Source organism: Eubalaena glacialis, chromosome 10 (genome assembly GCF_028564815.1).
Source record: "Eubalaena glacialis isolate mEubGla1 chromosome 10, mEubGla1.1.hap2.+ XY, whole genome shotgun sequence".
Classification (NCBI taxonomy): domain Eukaryota; kingdom Metazoa; phylum Chordata; class Mammalia; order Artiodactyla; family Balaenidae; genus Eubalaena; species Eubalaena glacialis.
Window position 1 is genome coordinate 98,653,962 of NC_083725.1, and position 15,971 is coordinate 98,669,932.

At 45.1% G+C, this 15,971-nt stretch overlaps 1 protein-coding gene across 1 annotated transcript in view; it reads left to right on the forward strand.

Moving 5' to 3' along the window:
* Positions 1-2,198: 2,198 nt before the first annotated feature.
* Positions 2,199-15,971, forward strand: part of LDLRAD3 (low density lipoprotein receptor class A domain containing 3) — a 254,602-nt gene continuing 240,829 nt past the window's right edge. Inside the window, exon 1 of the mRNA XM_061203245.1 lies at positions 2,199-2,283. Within this exon, the coding sequence (XP_061059228.1) occupies positions 2,238-2,283 (46 nt within the window). The 5' untranslated portion in view covers positions 2,199-2,237. The remainder of the gene's footprint in view (positions 2,284-15,971) is intronic.

Here is a 15,971-nt window from a genome sequence, read left to right on the forward strand (position 1 = left end):
CAGGCACACTAAATCCAGAGTTGAAGTTCATGTACCCAAAGTAACACAAGGAAACAAGAAAGATGGTACTGGGTCAGATCCATTCTCCTTCCATATTCCTAATGTTTGGGGGAAAATGAGTAGCTGTAGGAGAAATTATTTGCCTTCTTGTGTATCTTTATCAGAGGCCAGGGGCCTCATTCCGACATGCTTCCTGGAAAAATACACACACCTGAAATATGCATAACTTTGGGGAGGGGTTTAAAACTCTTTGAAGCTTATGAGATGAGCTCCCTAGTGTTTCGTGGATCCCAGGATAGAACCCCCAGATGCTAAATCTTTTGGAGAATTTGTTTATGTTTTCCATGCTTGACAAACTCCTTTGTAATATGGAACTTGCTCAACTCTCCCACATCGCTTTACATTTTCTCATTACCCTGAACCGTCACTGGTGTTTTTAAATTTTGACCTGATTCACTTTAGCCTTCATGTTTCCAGACTAGAACAGACAATTAAAAAGCAAAGGCATTGAATTTCAGTATCCTGCAGGTTGTGTCCAGTGCATCCCAAATCTAATGTGGGCATCCTATCTACAAGCTCCCTCACCCACAGTCCCAGCACCCACAACCTCCTTGCTCCTCCAACTGGTACGATTTATATACAGTAAAATTCACTTGTTTTAGGTGTGGGTTTTAGGGATGTAGTTCTCTGTTTCGACAAATGTATAAAGTTGTGTAACCACAACCATAATCGCAATGCAGAACAGCCCACCACCTCAGAAGATTCCCTTGCGCCCCTTTGCATTCAGCCTCCTCCCCAGGTCAGACCCTGATAACTACTGATCTGATTTTGGTCCCTAGAGTTTTGTTTCGCTCCCTTGCCCTCACCCCTCATGTCTTATACATGGAATCATAGGGGACTTCTCTGGCCATCCAGTGGTTAAGACTTCGCCTTCCAATGCAGGGGGTGTGGGTTTGATCCCTGGTCGGGGAGCTAAGGGCCCACATGCCACAGGGCCAAAAAAAAAAACCCAAAACATAAAACAGAAGCAATACTGTCACACATTCAATAAAGACTTCAAAAATGGTCCACATTAAAAAAAAAATCTTTAAAAAAAAAATGAAATCATACAGCATGTACCCTTGGAGGCTGGATTCTTTCTCTTAGCATGCTTTTAAGATTCATTCATGTTGCTGCATTAGGTGATAGAATACAATTTGTTTATCCATTCCTTAGTTGATGGGTATTTCCAGTTTTGGGCCATTACTTGCATTCGGTTTTTTGTTGTTGTTGTTTTTGCTTTGGTTGTTTTCTGGGGAGGGGAGGGGCTGGAAGAGTGGATCACGAAAGTGTCATTGATCCTTCCTCCATCTAAATTCTTTGAGAACTGTCACCAGTGCTGTCTTGGAGCCCCAACTGCACTGGAGCAGCTGTTCTTTTTGTATTCGGGCTTCTACTTTCACATTTACTTTCCTTTTCTGCAAATTGGGACCCAAAGTTCCCCTGGTCTAGGTAGACAAGATCCAGAGGAAATAAAAGCACAGGACAATGCTGTGTGCCTACTCCACGTGTGGTTCACCGTCAGTTTCCAAGTCACCTAAAAGCTTGTTAGAAAAGCAGAATCTTAGGCTCCACCCCATACCTACTGAGTCAAGAGTCCCGGTGCGTCGGATGCGTCTGAGAAGTTTGAGAAGCACTCGCTGTACTCCACTCTAGCTACTAAAAATAATACATACGTATATGTGTGTGTATATATATATATATATTTTTTTTCCTCATAATATTTGGCCCTTTCTTCCAACCTTTTCTTTCCCTCCCTGGAGTAAACTCATTTTGTAGTTCCGTAAAGAATCCAAGTTTGGGACTGAGGAGGAGATGGTGAGCGCGGCATCCTCAGAGGATGGAGGAGCAAAAGGGGGAGGAAAAAGAGAAAGAGAAGGCAAGAACAGAGCCCGGCCTATTACTAGATCTTCGCAGCCAGAGCGGGTTGGCGGCGAGAGGCCGCCAGGGCCGGACCCTCCGCGGCTTCCTCCGCGGCCTCTCCGAGCCTGGACACTCTAGGCAGGACGCGGGATCGGCGCGCAGCCGGGACGCTCGCAAAACTTCGCGGAGCGGGGCCGCGGCCGGCCTGGCCGAGGAGGGCGGGGCGGGCGGGAGGAGGGACAGCGGGGGGCGGGGCCGGCGCGGCGAGGGGCGGGGTCAGCGCCGAGGCCGCGGGGGCAGCGACTGCGCCGGGCAGCGGGAGCCGCGGCCGCGCCATGTGGCTGCTGGGGCCGCTGTGCCTGCTGCTGAGCAGCGCCGCGGGTGAGTCGGGGGGCGTCCGGCGAACTTTCTTCGGGGCGCGGGACGCGGCGGCGGGGCTGCTATCGTGCCCCCTCCTCTTGCCCGGGCTGTGTCTCCCGGCGCGGGTGTGCACGGAGGGCGGACCCCGGCGCCGGGCTGGCCGGGACCCCGGCGAGGGGCCGCGGCGGGGTGCGCGCCGTCCTATTGTGTGGGCGTGCGCGCCGGCTTGTGCTGTGTTGTGTGTGCACGGGCGGGGCTTTGTGTGCAGTCCGGCTCTGGGGAGCCCGGCAGCTGCCCTGATTGGGCGTAGCTGGAGAGTTCGTGCGTGTGTATGTGTGTGTGTTGTGTAGGGGAAAGGAGGAAGGGAGGGGAGGGGAGAGAACGCTTCCCTGATCCCATCGTCCCAGACGCGGGGTGCTCCGTGCTGTGCTAGCCTCCCCAGGGCCTCTTTGGGTTCTCTTGTGTGCACCCCCGTGCCTCAGTTTCCTACCTGGACCGCAGGGCGAGCGGTGATCGCCGTTTCCTTCCATTCCTCCCTGGGACTGTGTTTGGTTTGGGCAAAGAGAGATGAAGCAGGGCCGGACCTGGGAATTATTAATCTTTCCCACTGATACTGGGAGCAGGACATTTATTTAAATCATCTGATTACCCCCACTCGACCTACAATGGCGAGATGCCCTGGGAGAGGATCCGGGCTTCATCCGCCGGCCCTTCGAACCTGGCGTCGCCGTGGCGTGTGCACCCTGAGGTCCCCAGGAGCAGCGTGCTCTTCCAGGGAACTTTTCTGCTGATGTGGGCGCGCTCCGAATTCCAGCCTGGAGCCCTTCCCCTGCCCCTGCCCGCCGGCCACAGCTGTCAGCTGCCCCTCCTAGGGTCGCCACGCCCTTGGCCCCTTGATGTTTATTTCTGGGCAGCTGATTTCTGGCCCAGAAAAGTAGGTGACAGGGCCCAGTGAACTTTCTTCAGCAGAAGCTGGCTTGCCTGACGTCGGTGCCATCCACGTGTCTAATTAATGCCTGATTCTCCCAGGTGCTTCTAGCTGCTTGCTGTGGAGGTGTCTTTGGTGGTGCGTTTGTTGGGGAAGTGGAGACTCACTTAATTCTGAACTTCCCCCTCCCTGCCAGGTGTGCACTTGGAAAGAGAAATCCTCCTCCTTCCTTGAAGTCCCTGGTCCTGGCCATTCTCAGAATCCACTGGGTAGCCTTCCCCCACTCTCAGACCTATGACATCATCCCCACTCCTGGAGACTCCCGTTTAGATGTCTGTGGGTTTGCTGTGGCTTCCAGTGAGGGTGGAATGCTGGTGGCTGCTGTGGATTTTTAACCAGGTCTGGGTCAGAGTGCCTTGTTTCTTCTGAACTATTGGGCCACCACAGGGAGAGAGTTCCAAGGGGGCACTGGCACTCACAGGTAGGGGTGAATGATTATTTGGAGGCTGTTAAAACAGGCAGATTTCCAGGACATCTCAGACACAAAGACCTGCCTAGATTCATGCTCTCAATTTGCATTGCCCTGGTGTGTCCTCTGATAACACCCAAGCAGGACAGTCTGGAAGCCGGGTCTTGTGTTTGTCCTCAGAGAGCTGCTTGAGGCCCAGTAGAAAGTGTTATTTATTGCATCTCCCAGTTAGTACTTGCTTTGGTTGAGTCTCCAACTCTGTAAAAATAACTGTAAAGTTAATTTTGTCTTTTCTCTGGTCAGCACGGGTTACTTAATATGTGTGTGTACGTATAAAATAGGGCTAAAATAAATAAAATAGTCATAATGGGGAGGGAAAAATGGAGGGGGGTGCGGTCACAGAATGCCTAGCTGTCCCAGGTGGTAGTTTTCTGTTATCTGTGGTCATTGAGCTTGTGTGGTTTTGACTCACCTTTACAATTAGTTGTTGGTTTAGAAACTTTTAGGCAGGTTGGGGTGTGTGCATTCTTTCCTGTTATATTAAGCATCATCCTTCTAGCAGGGATTCCACTTTGACCTGAAGTGTTACCAGAAACAGGGCTGGTCAGTTTTCCTGAAGCCTGCGTGGTGGTTCAGTTTGGGGTTCATAGTGGGCCAGGGACCCTGCCCTTCTATCCCGTATCCTACACCTTGATCCTCTTCGGGGAAGTTGATAGAACAAGAGAGATTATAAAAGCTGGTGCTTTTGACTTCTGTCTTCTTTTGATAGTCTGTAAAGAAACCTGGGGTCAGAGTGGAGCCCTAGTCTGAGTTCCGGGTCTTTGTAGGTCTGAAAGGCCACTGACATTTCTAGAGCAATCTGGAGGCCTTTGTTTTTCAGGAACCTTCTCAGAGGCCTTCATGTGTTTGCGTATGTATTTTTCTTCCTTTGTTTTTATTGTTTGTGTTAGGGAAGTGAAGCATCGATTTTGACCGCTATTATTTTTTACTGTAGACTGTGAGAAAGGCTCAGCCCATCTGATACCCAGCTTTCCTTCCCGTGGTGGGGTCGGTGGGTTTAAGTGCGTGGATGGTGAGGCATGTTTAATGGTGGCCAGGCCCTGAGGGGGTCAGACAGCTCACCTCCTTCCTGGCTGACCTTTTAGGGACCCCCTGACATTATCTATGAAAAGGCTTGATTTCCCCCATGTGTACTCAGGAGTGTGGGTGTTGACCTTTTCTCCTGGAGAAATCTGCTTAGTGGTGTGAGCGGGTGGGTTTTATTATTATTATTTTTAACGAACTGAGTCGCTTCGTGCAGCCCAGGCTGGTCGATGAGGCCGTGTGCACCAAGTACAAATAAACACACCTTGTTGCTTTTCGTCTTCAAAGAGATGGATGAAGGCTCCCTACTGGGGTGTGAGATGTTTTTTCCTGACAGCCCACTTAGGCCTTTCACCTTGTGATAAGTGAGGGAGAGACAGGGATATGAGCCAGTAGGGGAGGGAGGACGGTACATTCTGGGCCTCCAAGACTGGTTTAGATGCCTCGTTGTCAAAGTCACCTGGGTAACTTGAAAGTGGGCTTATATCATCACTTTTGTGAAACAGTTTAGAGAATTTGGGGATTAGGACGGTTTCTAATCACATAATCTATGAAAGTCATGGCCTTTTCAACCTTGCCTCTTTTCATGGGCAAGGAGAGGAAAGGGAACCCAGTATTTGTGGACTGTCTCCTGTGTATGAGGTGCTTTGCTCGCCATTGAAACACATGATCCCGTTGAATTTTTCCGATAATGTCATGGGACGGGAAGTCATTCTGTGGCTCCTGAGAGGTCATCTGTGCCCAGGGTGCCAGATTCTAACTCAGGTTTCTCTTGGCCCACAATCTGGGCTTTCCCCACAATCTGGGCTTTCCCCCCTGTTTCTAGGCATCCTTCCATGCCTTTCCCCCTATGTGCTTTCGTGAATTAACAATCCATGAGCTTGTTTCCATAAACAGCCCCCATTCCCAAATCTGTTCACTTTGCAGTCACAGCAGTTGGTATTTGTGGTAAATACATAAAAATAAATCCCAGCGACTTCCCTGGTGGCGCAGTGGTTGAGCATCTGCCTGCCAATGCAGGGGACATGGGTTCGAGCCCTGGTCCGGGAAGATCCCACATGCCGCGGAGCAACTAAGCCCGTGCGCCACAACTACTGAGCCTGAGCCCTAGAGCCCGCAAGCCACAACTACTGAGCCCGCATGCCACAACTACTGAGCCCGTGTGCCACAACTACTGAGCCCGCGTGCCACAACTACTGAAGCCCACGCACCTAGAGCCTGTGCTCCGCAACAAGGGAAGCCACCACAGTGAGAAGCCCACGCACCGCAATGAAGAGTAGCCCCTGCTCGCTGCAACCAGAGAAAGCCCGTGCACAGCAACGAAGACCCAACGCAGCCAAAAATAAATAAATAAATAAAAATAAAATGAAATAACTCCCAGTCCTTGAGTAAAAATGGAACTTTCAAAATAGCACCCGTATTTTTGCTCTGTGCCTGGGAGAGGCACGCCTGGCAGGGAGTTACCACTGGACACGGTTCCATTTCTTGACCTGAGTTGTAGTTACTTGGGGGTTTGTTTTCATTCATTAAGCTCAGTATTTACATTTCCCCTTTCTTATATGTTTATCATATTTTACAATTAAAAAATAAAAGATGCTATATACCATGGATGACTCAGAGTGACTGAACTGTTTTTAGCTGTGAGATAGACCTGGGGGCAAATCTGTTTTTGGCTGTGGAGTTGTCTTGTTTGTTCTCTTCCCCTCTTTCTTTCTCTCTTTGGAATATTTTGGAATCGCATGGGCCATCCTAACTGTGCAGCTATTTTTGCCTCTGCCTCTACCTGACAATTGGGGAGATTTTTAAGATGACAGCTCTTGTGTATGTGTGTGTGTGTGTGTGTGTGTGTGTGTCTGTCTTTCTTTCACTGTAATTGTTGTGAAAGAATCTACTTTCTTGGGTCCTGAGGAGCGCCCTTAAAAATGTTTACTGGGAGAACATTTGAGGATGAAGCATTTGCGTGTCACATCTGTTTGATGTTTACTCTTGCTTACAGGATACGTGGACTTTTGTGACACGGTAACTGCCCAGTCAGAGGGATGGCAAATGTTTATTTCAGGTAGGATTGTTAGGGTTTCTGGAGATGGCTGCAGGGATGGGGTTAGTCTAGGGAAGTGTCCCCGCCTCGGTGCTGTTGACATTGGGGCCAGAGAGTTCTTTGTTATGGAGGCTGTCTTGTGCATGGTAGGATATTTAGCAGCATTCCTGGTCCTTGATGCCAGTAGCAGCCTCCCCCGGTTGTTACAACCAACAACGTCTCCAGCTGTTACGAAATACCCCCTGGGGGCAAAAATCACCCCCACTTGAGCACCCCAGTTGAGAACCCCTGGTCTGGTGTGAGTGCCCCCTCGCCATACATCTTGAGCATTCTGGCAGCTCATCCTGAGAGTGTCTTTTAGATGCAGTGGTTCAGGACGGCATCCTCCTCCCAAGGGTGTCTTAGTCATCAGGTTTCTGCTTTCTGTTTCTGCAACCACACAAGTTCAGTGTGAAAATACATTTTTATGTAGAAACACCCTCAGCACTGACCTGTCCCTCCCGTTTCCCTCTTGTGCCATCGTGAAAGTGGGTAATGTTGGAGATTGTAGAATTGGTTCCCTTGGGAGTGACAGGCTGAGAAGGCAGGTAAAAGGCAGGTGGCGGGTGACACCAGAAGCCACTCGGTTCCCTGAATAAACTGTTAAGCTTGGGAGGTTCACTAGCGCAGGGAGCTGGAGGAGAAGCTGTCTGAAAGTTTGCCTTGGGAGTTGCGTGTTGAAATCTTACCCTGGAAGTCCCCCTGCCTCTGCCCTACAGAGCAGTCATTGTTCCTCTCAGTTCCCATTCCCTCCCCGTGATTCCCTCCCCCCTCCCATCAAAAGCTTTTATAACTTGAGTTCCTTCTGCAGGTGGGCGGGAGTGGGGGGGATCCTCTGTACTAGCGGCCAGTTGGTTTTGGAGAAATTCTCATCTTCTGCTTTCTTCTCTGCAGTCTTTGGAAAGTTACACTCTGCGTCACTTTGTAACTCTTGCATTCCTTTAAGACACTTTGCCTCGCAGCTGTCCTTCTCCTTTGTCCTTCTCCTTTGTTCGGTGGCCAGTCTTCCTTGAGTTTTTTGCTTCCTCCTCTCTTCAGACCAGCGACGTGCATTGTCTGCTGCTGCCTTCTTTTGTGTGTGAATTCGCGGGAAGAAAGGATGTACCAATAGAGGGGCGCTGGGTTTGAAGGGGAGAAGTGCTCGTTATCTTCCCTCAGGCACACGAGCCTCAATCACGCCCTCTTCCAAAAGGCTTCTCCAGGGAGGAGCCTTAGCTTCCCGAGCGGGCGACCCTTGTTTTCCCTTTTGTCTCTGGGTAACTCGAAAACTCTTCTTGACCCTTTATTTGGCTGTTCACTAGTGCGGTACCAGCTCTGTGCTGTAGGGGGGCAGAGCTGTGTAGAACTTGTTCTTGGCCCTTGAAGAATTAAATGATCCAGTGAAGGAAATGGGGTTGTTTACCTCTGTCGTGATCTGGGAAGGGCAGAGACACTTCTCCCGAAAGCGGGGTTTTGGAGGTGTTTCTAAAAGTGAGATATACTGATGGATGTACAACCTTCGTGGGAACAAAGCTGTGTGGATGTCACAAGGCCTTGGCAAACGTGGATATCCAGTCATTGGGAATATTTAATGGATGGGTCATTCTTTTAAAAATTTTTTTATTTTTATATAATTTTTAAAGGTTACTTTTCATTTAAAGTTATTACAAAATATTGGCAATATTCCCTGTGTTGTACAATACATCCTTGAGCCTATCTTACACCCAGTAGTGTTTGTATCTCCCATTCCTCAACCCCTATATTGCCACGCTACTGGTAACCACTAGTTTGTTCTCTACATCTGTGAGTCTGCTTCGTTTATGTTATATTCACTAGTTTGTTGTATTTTTCAGATTCCACATATAAGTGATATCATACAGTACCTATCTTTCTCTGTCTGACTTCTTTCACTGAGTATAATGCCCTCCAAGTTGGATGGGTCATTCTTGATCAGGTTTCAGAGGTGATTACACATGTCCTAGCTTGCTTCTTTAGCTTTAGCTATCCAGATAAAATGTTGGGGTACATCTGTTGGTGTTCTAAGGCTCTTTTAGCTCTAGGCTTATGAGATTCTAATGAGACATTTCTTCTGTGGCTTTAGGCAACAACCTTCTTTATCTTATCATACTACCTACAGACACATATATGTACATACTACATATACTGTATATGATAAATATGTGTATATATGTATAATATACATATCTTGGTATATGTATATATAAACACACACACACACACACATATCTTGGTGTATGTATATATACATGTCTTTATATATGTATCTTACCTCTTTTAGTCTCTAATCCTACTAGCTTGTAAACTCCTTAAGGGCTAGGATCATATGTTAAATGTATAAGTCATATTTCTTATTTCTTTTGCGGGGTCTAGGAGCGTAATAACGGCTACCACTCACTGGAGGGTTACTCTGCCTGGCAGGGTGCCAAGACTGTACATGTATCATTTTGTTGTAATCTTCCTGAATTAAAAACATTACAAAAATAATGCATCGAATATATGCTCACTATAAAAATTTCAAGCACAATAGAAGTCATTAAAATAAAACATTAAAATCTCTCTTCATCCTGTTTACCTTTCTTTCCTCTTTTTAAAATTACTATTAACTGTCTGGTGTATATCAGTTTAGTCCTTGTGTGCCCATAGAGTTTAATGAGCTCATACTTGTCTATATTTGTAGTTTTTTGACTTGGCTTTTTTTACTTAAAGACTGAATTTTGTCAGTTCTACTTTGAGTTCTGAATTGGTCACACCTGCCTCCTGGTGTTTAGACCTTCCAGTTATTCCAAAGCATTTGGCCTTTTCACTCAACTTCACTTGCAGTTCACTTTCTCAGTTCGTGAATGGCACTCCTTTTGCCTCTATCTCAGAAACAAAATGTGGTATGGTTTCAGCTGTTTCTGGATGTCTTCAAGCACCTTCCTTTAAGGTGTTTGGCTCATGCTTTGCAAGAAAATATGGAATTTTCGTCTTTCTCCAACGACAGATATTTGTTTCCCTATTTTCAAATTTACACGGTTTCCTTGCCTTTTTGTATACACAATAATTTTTCATTTCAATGCAAAATTTTAGTGTCATCTTTTACAAGACATTCTGAATAGCAGCTAAATTCAGCCTCTGCATTACCAACAATGCACAGAACTGGACGGAAGTGATGACGCACATCAGCAGCTGTGACCAAGTTCACCCAGGCACTGCCAGTGACCAATAGATCACAGCTTCTGCTTATCCTGTGCTCTCATAAGATGCTGTTGGCTGTTGGGCACATCTTGATTTCAGAGATGTTACAGTATTAAAGATGAATTAGGCACATCCTGATTTGGTATTGGAGATGTTCCAATACCAAAGGTATGTGTCTTCTTGGCCATCTTTCTTTTAGTTCTTATATAACTACCCATTCTTTTAAAAACAGCTTTAAAAACATCTGGTATATGTCAATACCATAATTTTTTTCATGCCTCCTATGCTGATGAATCTTATTTCATTTTCACAGCAGTTCATTTAGGTAGGTGGTATGCTCTGCCATTTTAGAGATGGGGAAACTAGAAGGCTAAGGAATTTTCCCAACCCCGCAGCCAGTAAGAGGTGGTTTCAGAATTGGCATGTAGGTCTGCACAACTTAAACCTGTCCTCTTGACCACTGGCTCTACTGCTTTGGCACTGAGTAAACACTCAAGTTCACGTGTGTTGGAAGAAGGAGGTGTACTCCCTAGCTTGTGCTAGAGAATTCCATCACTGGGTAGTGGTGTCAGTATTGAGTCCATGCTTACTATGTTGGATAGAATGATCTGTTGGAGAGCCATTGGTCGGGGTATATCTCAAGTTGATTTTATTCAAGTGGCCTGTCCTTGGCAGATTGAAAGTGACATTTTGCAGTTCCCCCCTATGGAGGACTTGTTGTTATAGGCATTTAAATGAGCCTTTGTAGAGGCTTCCTTTATTAAAAGAAACAATAACAACAATAAACAAATTATTTCAGCACCATGAGACTTGCCTTTGAATATATTCATGATGGAGCATTTTTTCCCCCCCTTTGAGGGAAATATTTTGTTGGAATACCAACCAAAAGCAATTTCTTTTTGGTCAGTACTGCCCTCAAATAGTGCTGGGTGCCAAAAAGAAGGGCCCACTGTTTATAAAGTCTAGAAATAGATTTTTAAGGCAGAAATATAGTGCTGATTATAATGCCTCATATAAAAAGAAAAATCTAAGTTTTTTCTTACTTTCTCACTCTGAGCTTAAGCTTGTATAGTTCACATATGAGAGAACTTTTTCTGAACTAGTCATTGATGTTATTTATTGTGGAAGGTGAAATGTGAATGTGCTGTACCAGAAAGAAGTCGTAGCTGGCAAGAATTTGCCCCATCTTGTTACCTCAAACCAAGGGGCTCTCGTGGGCAGCAGGTCCGGTCTTGTGTGGAAGTAACGCTGCAGGTCTGAAAAGCGTTAACAACTACAGGCAAGCCAGAATGAGCCTCAGAATTCCAAACCCTTACTCCCAAGTTCTCTCCTGAAAACTGTTTCTCTTTTTAATGAGTCATTGTGATACCAGGAGACTGTAATTTGGGTGAATTTGCAGGTGCTCAAGTCCAACTGTGATTTTTGACAGGCAACATAGTGCAGTCTAAAGACAGGGTTGTCTCTGGCCTGGAGGGAGGCCGCAGCAAAGAGGGAGGGCAGCCAGTTAGCTGACTCTGGAACAGGCCTTCAGGAACTGGGTGCTGGAGGGACATGGCCTGTATGAATAACTTGATTTAGAAGACGTGCGGACCCAAGATGCCAGCGTTCCATGTGGGACACTCGTGTGTCTGTTGGCAGAGAGAAATGAAAACATAAATGGTGTGTAACTTTATTGCATTAAAAATCCCTTCTCGTTATTATAAGGCCCAGTGAGGTTAGCTCTAGCGATATCACAAGTACGCTGTCTTTGATGGCCTTGCTGGAACATTTTCCTTCAGCTTTTGCCTTGAATCAGGGCAGTGTTCTCCAAGAGTCATTAAACTAATTGGACATGGCTGAGAAGTGAGCCCTCGTCATGCTTGTAGCTCCACAGTCAGTTGAAAAAAAGCCTCTCAATTGGTTTGGAAAGTGCTAAATTTAACTTGTTTTTTTATTATAAAAATAAGATGGGGGAGTTTGGGGACGATGAAGGAGTGATTAGCAGCATAGGGTGTTTCATCAGAAAAAAAATCCAAAGCTGTAAAAAACTGTTGATGCTAAGAGAAACCAGAACAGAACTGAATGGAGGTTTCAAAAAGCAGACTTTATAAAAGTTTGATTAAAAGGTACGATAGGAGGGAGCCCAGCTGGCTGGGGCCTGGCGTAGCAGGACTGGAAAGAATGGTTGCTAATTACTGTAAAAGAGATAAAGTTGGAAAGAATGACTCGTATCAGGAATATTCTGTATTAATTAAAGATCGCATTAACCTTGTAAATGTTATAGAGAAACGATAAACATCTGTGGAACCTATGAAGGACAGCAGTGATGCAGTAGGGGAAGATTTAGCATGCCCAAAGTTCATTTATGTTGCCCAAGGAGATGATAATGACAATCCAAGAAAAGCTAACAGATATCAAAAATATAATAAGGGTGCTCAGTTGTTGAATAAGGAACATACCAGAGGAATTGAAGTGGATCAGGAATTGGACTGTATGTTCAGGGAAAGGAACACTGTCCAGCATTGAGGGGGCAATCTCAGGATCTTTTGAAAGTACCCGTAAAATGTAACTCAGCAATAATCTTGAACTGAAGAAAGAACTCTCCCATTCTTTTTTTTTAATTATTTATTTTTATTTATTTATTTTTGGCTGTGTTGGGTCTTTGTTTTCTGTGCGAGGGCTTTCTCCAGTTGCGGCAAGCGGGGGCCACTCTTCATTGCGGTGCACGGGCCTCTCACTGTCGCGGCCTCTCTTGTTGCGGAGCACAGGCTCCAGACGCGCAGGCTCAGTAGTTGTGGCTTACGGGCCTAGTTGCTCCGCGGCATGTGGGATCTTCCCAGACCAGGGCTCGAACCCGTGTCCCCTGCATTGGCAGGCAGATTCTCAACCACTGCGCCACCAGGGAAGCCCCAGAACTCTCCCATTCTTGTGTGATTCAAGTTCCATGAGGCGGGATGGGGTCTGTCGTGTTCTTCGATGTCCATCTTATTTGTTTGACAGTCCAGCACCTGAGTCAGGGCTTGGCTTAGTGTCTGTCACATAATAGGGTTTCCTGTAAGTTACCTGGAAGGCACGGAGGTGATCACTAAAGATAAGTGACTGTGACTTTGAAGAAGAGAAGCAGTTGAGGGAAGAATGAAATTTAGATGTTGCCCTTTGGTGACACATTGTTTCTTCTCTAGATTTTAAAACAGTCTCATTTGGCTTCAAAGACCTGCCGAGATCTTTACCAGAGACACCTGTGGCTTAAAAAAAAAAAAAAAAAAACGACAAAAAGAGAGAGGCCTTTGAGAGGGAAATGGATTGTAGCAATTGTAAAATCAGGTGATAAATTAGACAATTGGGAGTCTAGCATGTGGCATATAAACAGGGGTTTCTGACAGGTGAATGAAAACTGCTGTGCATCTTAATTCCATTTGAGGGGAGTTTACACAGTTTACTTAAGGAATATGAGAAGTTACTGTGAGGAAAAAGTGAAAGCAGTTCTGTCTTATAAAATATCAGTGTTGAAAACATTAAACAATAAGAAAATTAAGGTTATCTTCCAGTCTAATTTAAAAGGAAATAAAAGTTTGCTACTGAAACCACACAAATGATTCAAGGAAGGAAGTGCATCAGTCAATATAATCTTAGAGGGAAGTGGAGGGTAATAAGAAATACATCAATTATAAGACTAAGTGTACAACAAAATGTCACTAACTCTTGCGGAAAAAAAATTACCCATCTATTCATTGTAAGAGACATAGTAAAATCCAAAAGATATAGAGTGAAAAGTTAGGGAAATAAAATTCTATATGCAAGGGCTACTTTCGTGGTATCAGATAAGTAATTGCATAGCATTAAGCATTAAGTAGATAAACAGGGTTACTGCAAATGGCAAAAGTTTCATTAAACAAGTATCTGATAATGCCATGTAAAAAGACATGAAGAATTAGGAACATAATTAAAGGGTGTTGAAGGTTCTTGAGGATAAGATTAGCAAGTGCTTGCCAAATTTTGGAAGGTTAAAATATTTAGAGAGTACCTAATTTTAATGTTTCAAAGAAAAGGTCCGTGGGACTAGGGAACACCAAATCTAAAATGTGCTGGTGACTCGGCAACGAGCATCTGCCGTCAAGGGTGGTGGGTGAGACCGGCTGCTTCCTCACGACACCCCTGGGGCCTTTCCTCCACGCACCTGCCCCATGGGTTTGTGGAAGTGTTTGCTAACGGAAGCTTTGGGGATAAAAACCTCCCTGCTAATGAGACGAGAAGGTTGATAAAGCTTCGAGTTGGGCTTAGTCTGACACCAGCAGTTTAAGCCCTGCCATATGGATAGAAAAGGAGACTGCAAAAGTGATTGAGAAGAAAAATCTATTTTTGCTTTTATATCTTAGTAAGCATTGATATTATTTAAATTATTAGAAAACATTTTCCTGGTTGAGTATAGTGTATTTGCTCCTTTAAGAAGGCAGTCTTGTCATTTGATTATGGTGTAGAGCTTTGCTGCTCAAAATGTGGTCTCCAGGCCAACAGCATCAAGCATCACCTGAATCAGAATCTGCATTTAAACAAGATCCTCGGGTGACTCCGGCTCGCGTTCAAGTTTGAGATGCACTTATGTCGTAGCTAAGAATACAGGCTTTCGAGGGAGCCAGGCTAGGTTCAAATCCCAGCTCACTGCCTCAGCTTTGGCCAGGTTTCTTCAACCTTCTGCAACCCGCTGTGTCTTCATCTGTAAATAGGGATGATAATGGTCCCTCCCATGTAGACATATTGTGAGATAATGCATGTGAGGCTCTTAGCTTTTATTATTGCTCACTAATATAACTAAATGTTATTTAACATTTAGTAATATGTAACTAAATGTTATTTAAATAATTATTCCGGTTTATTGTAAAAATTTGGACAAAAATTTAGAAAAACGTAACTTACAGTTATACGATCTAAAGACTGTTAACACGTTGCTTTATTTTCTTTGATTTTTATGTCGTTTTGATCATACGGAGAATATAATTTCATATCCTGCTCTCTTCACTTGTGAATGTAGCGTTGGCATTTTCCCTCCTTAAGCTGATGTGGGAGAACAAATGGTCTAACATCCCAGAATGGCTGGGTGTATTCTTTGATGTCAGCTGTAAAAATCCTCTAAACCAACCAAGTCAGCGGCATGCTCTTTCACAGCTTGTTTCCTTGTCTATACATATGGGCTGCTATTCCCTGCCCCGTCTGATTTTACCTGGTAGTCGTTGAGGATCCCTTGAGAATCATGTATGTGAAAACAGCTAGTGATAGATAAAATTCTGCTCACATCTATGCTACTGTAAGTGGGTGGTCTTGCTATGTAGGAAAAGCCTAGAAACGTAATTACCCATTGACTCCACAATTCCACTTCTAGGACTTTATCCTGATGGGATGTGTACAAAGATTCAGCTATGAGGATGTGTGTGCCAGCATTGCTTTTAATGGTGAAAGACTGGAAGCTAATGCTTCCTAGAAAGGGTGAGTTATCACATCAATATGCTAGAATACTATGCAGACAGTAGAAGGATGCTCTCCAATATGACATCCACATGCCACATGTGGCTACTTAAAGGTAAATTAGTTAAGATTAAAGAAAATAAAAAATCAAATTCTTCTGTCACACTAGGCATATTTCAAGTGCTCATTAGCCCCACGTGGCTAGTGGCTACCTTATTGGACAGCTCAGAGATAGAAAATTTCCGTCATCGCAGAAAGTTCTATTGGATGGCACTGCTCCTGAAGAATAATTCTTACATGGAAAGAAAATTCTTAAGAAACAGAATGATTCAGATTTGTAGTATGTGTGTGTTATAAGTTTCCCCTTGGTACTTGGGGCACAACATAGCATTTCTTCATTTTTCTAAATTCCATCAAACCTAGCCCTGATTGCCTTCAGTCACCAAAAGCTAGCGATTTGCTGTAAGTCAATTGTTGAATTCTGCAGATCTTCTCAGGACCCCTGGGTGCCTGACCTGGTCACTGGCATTACTGTT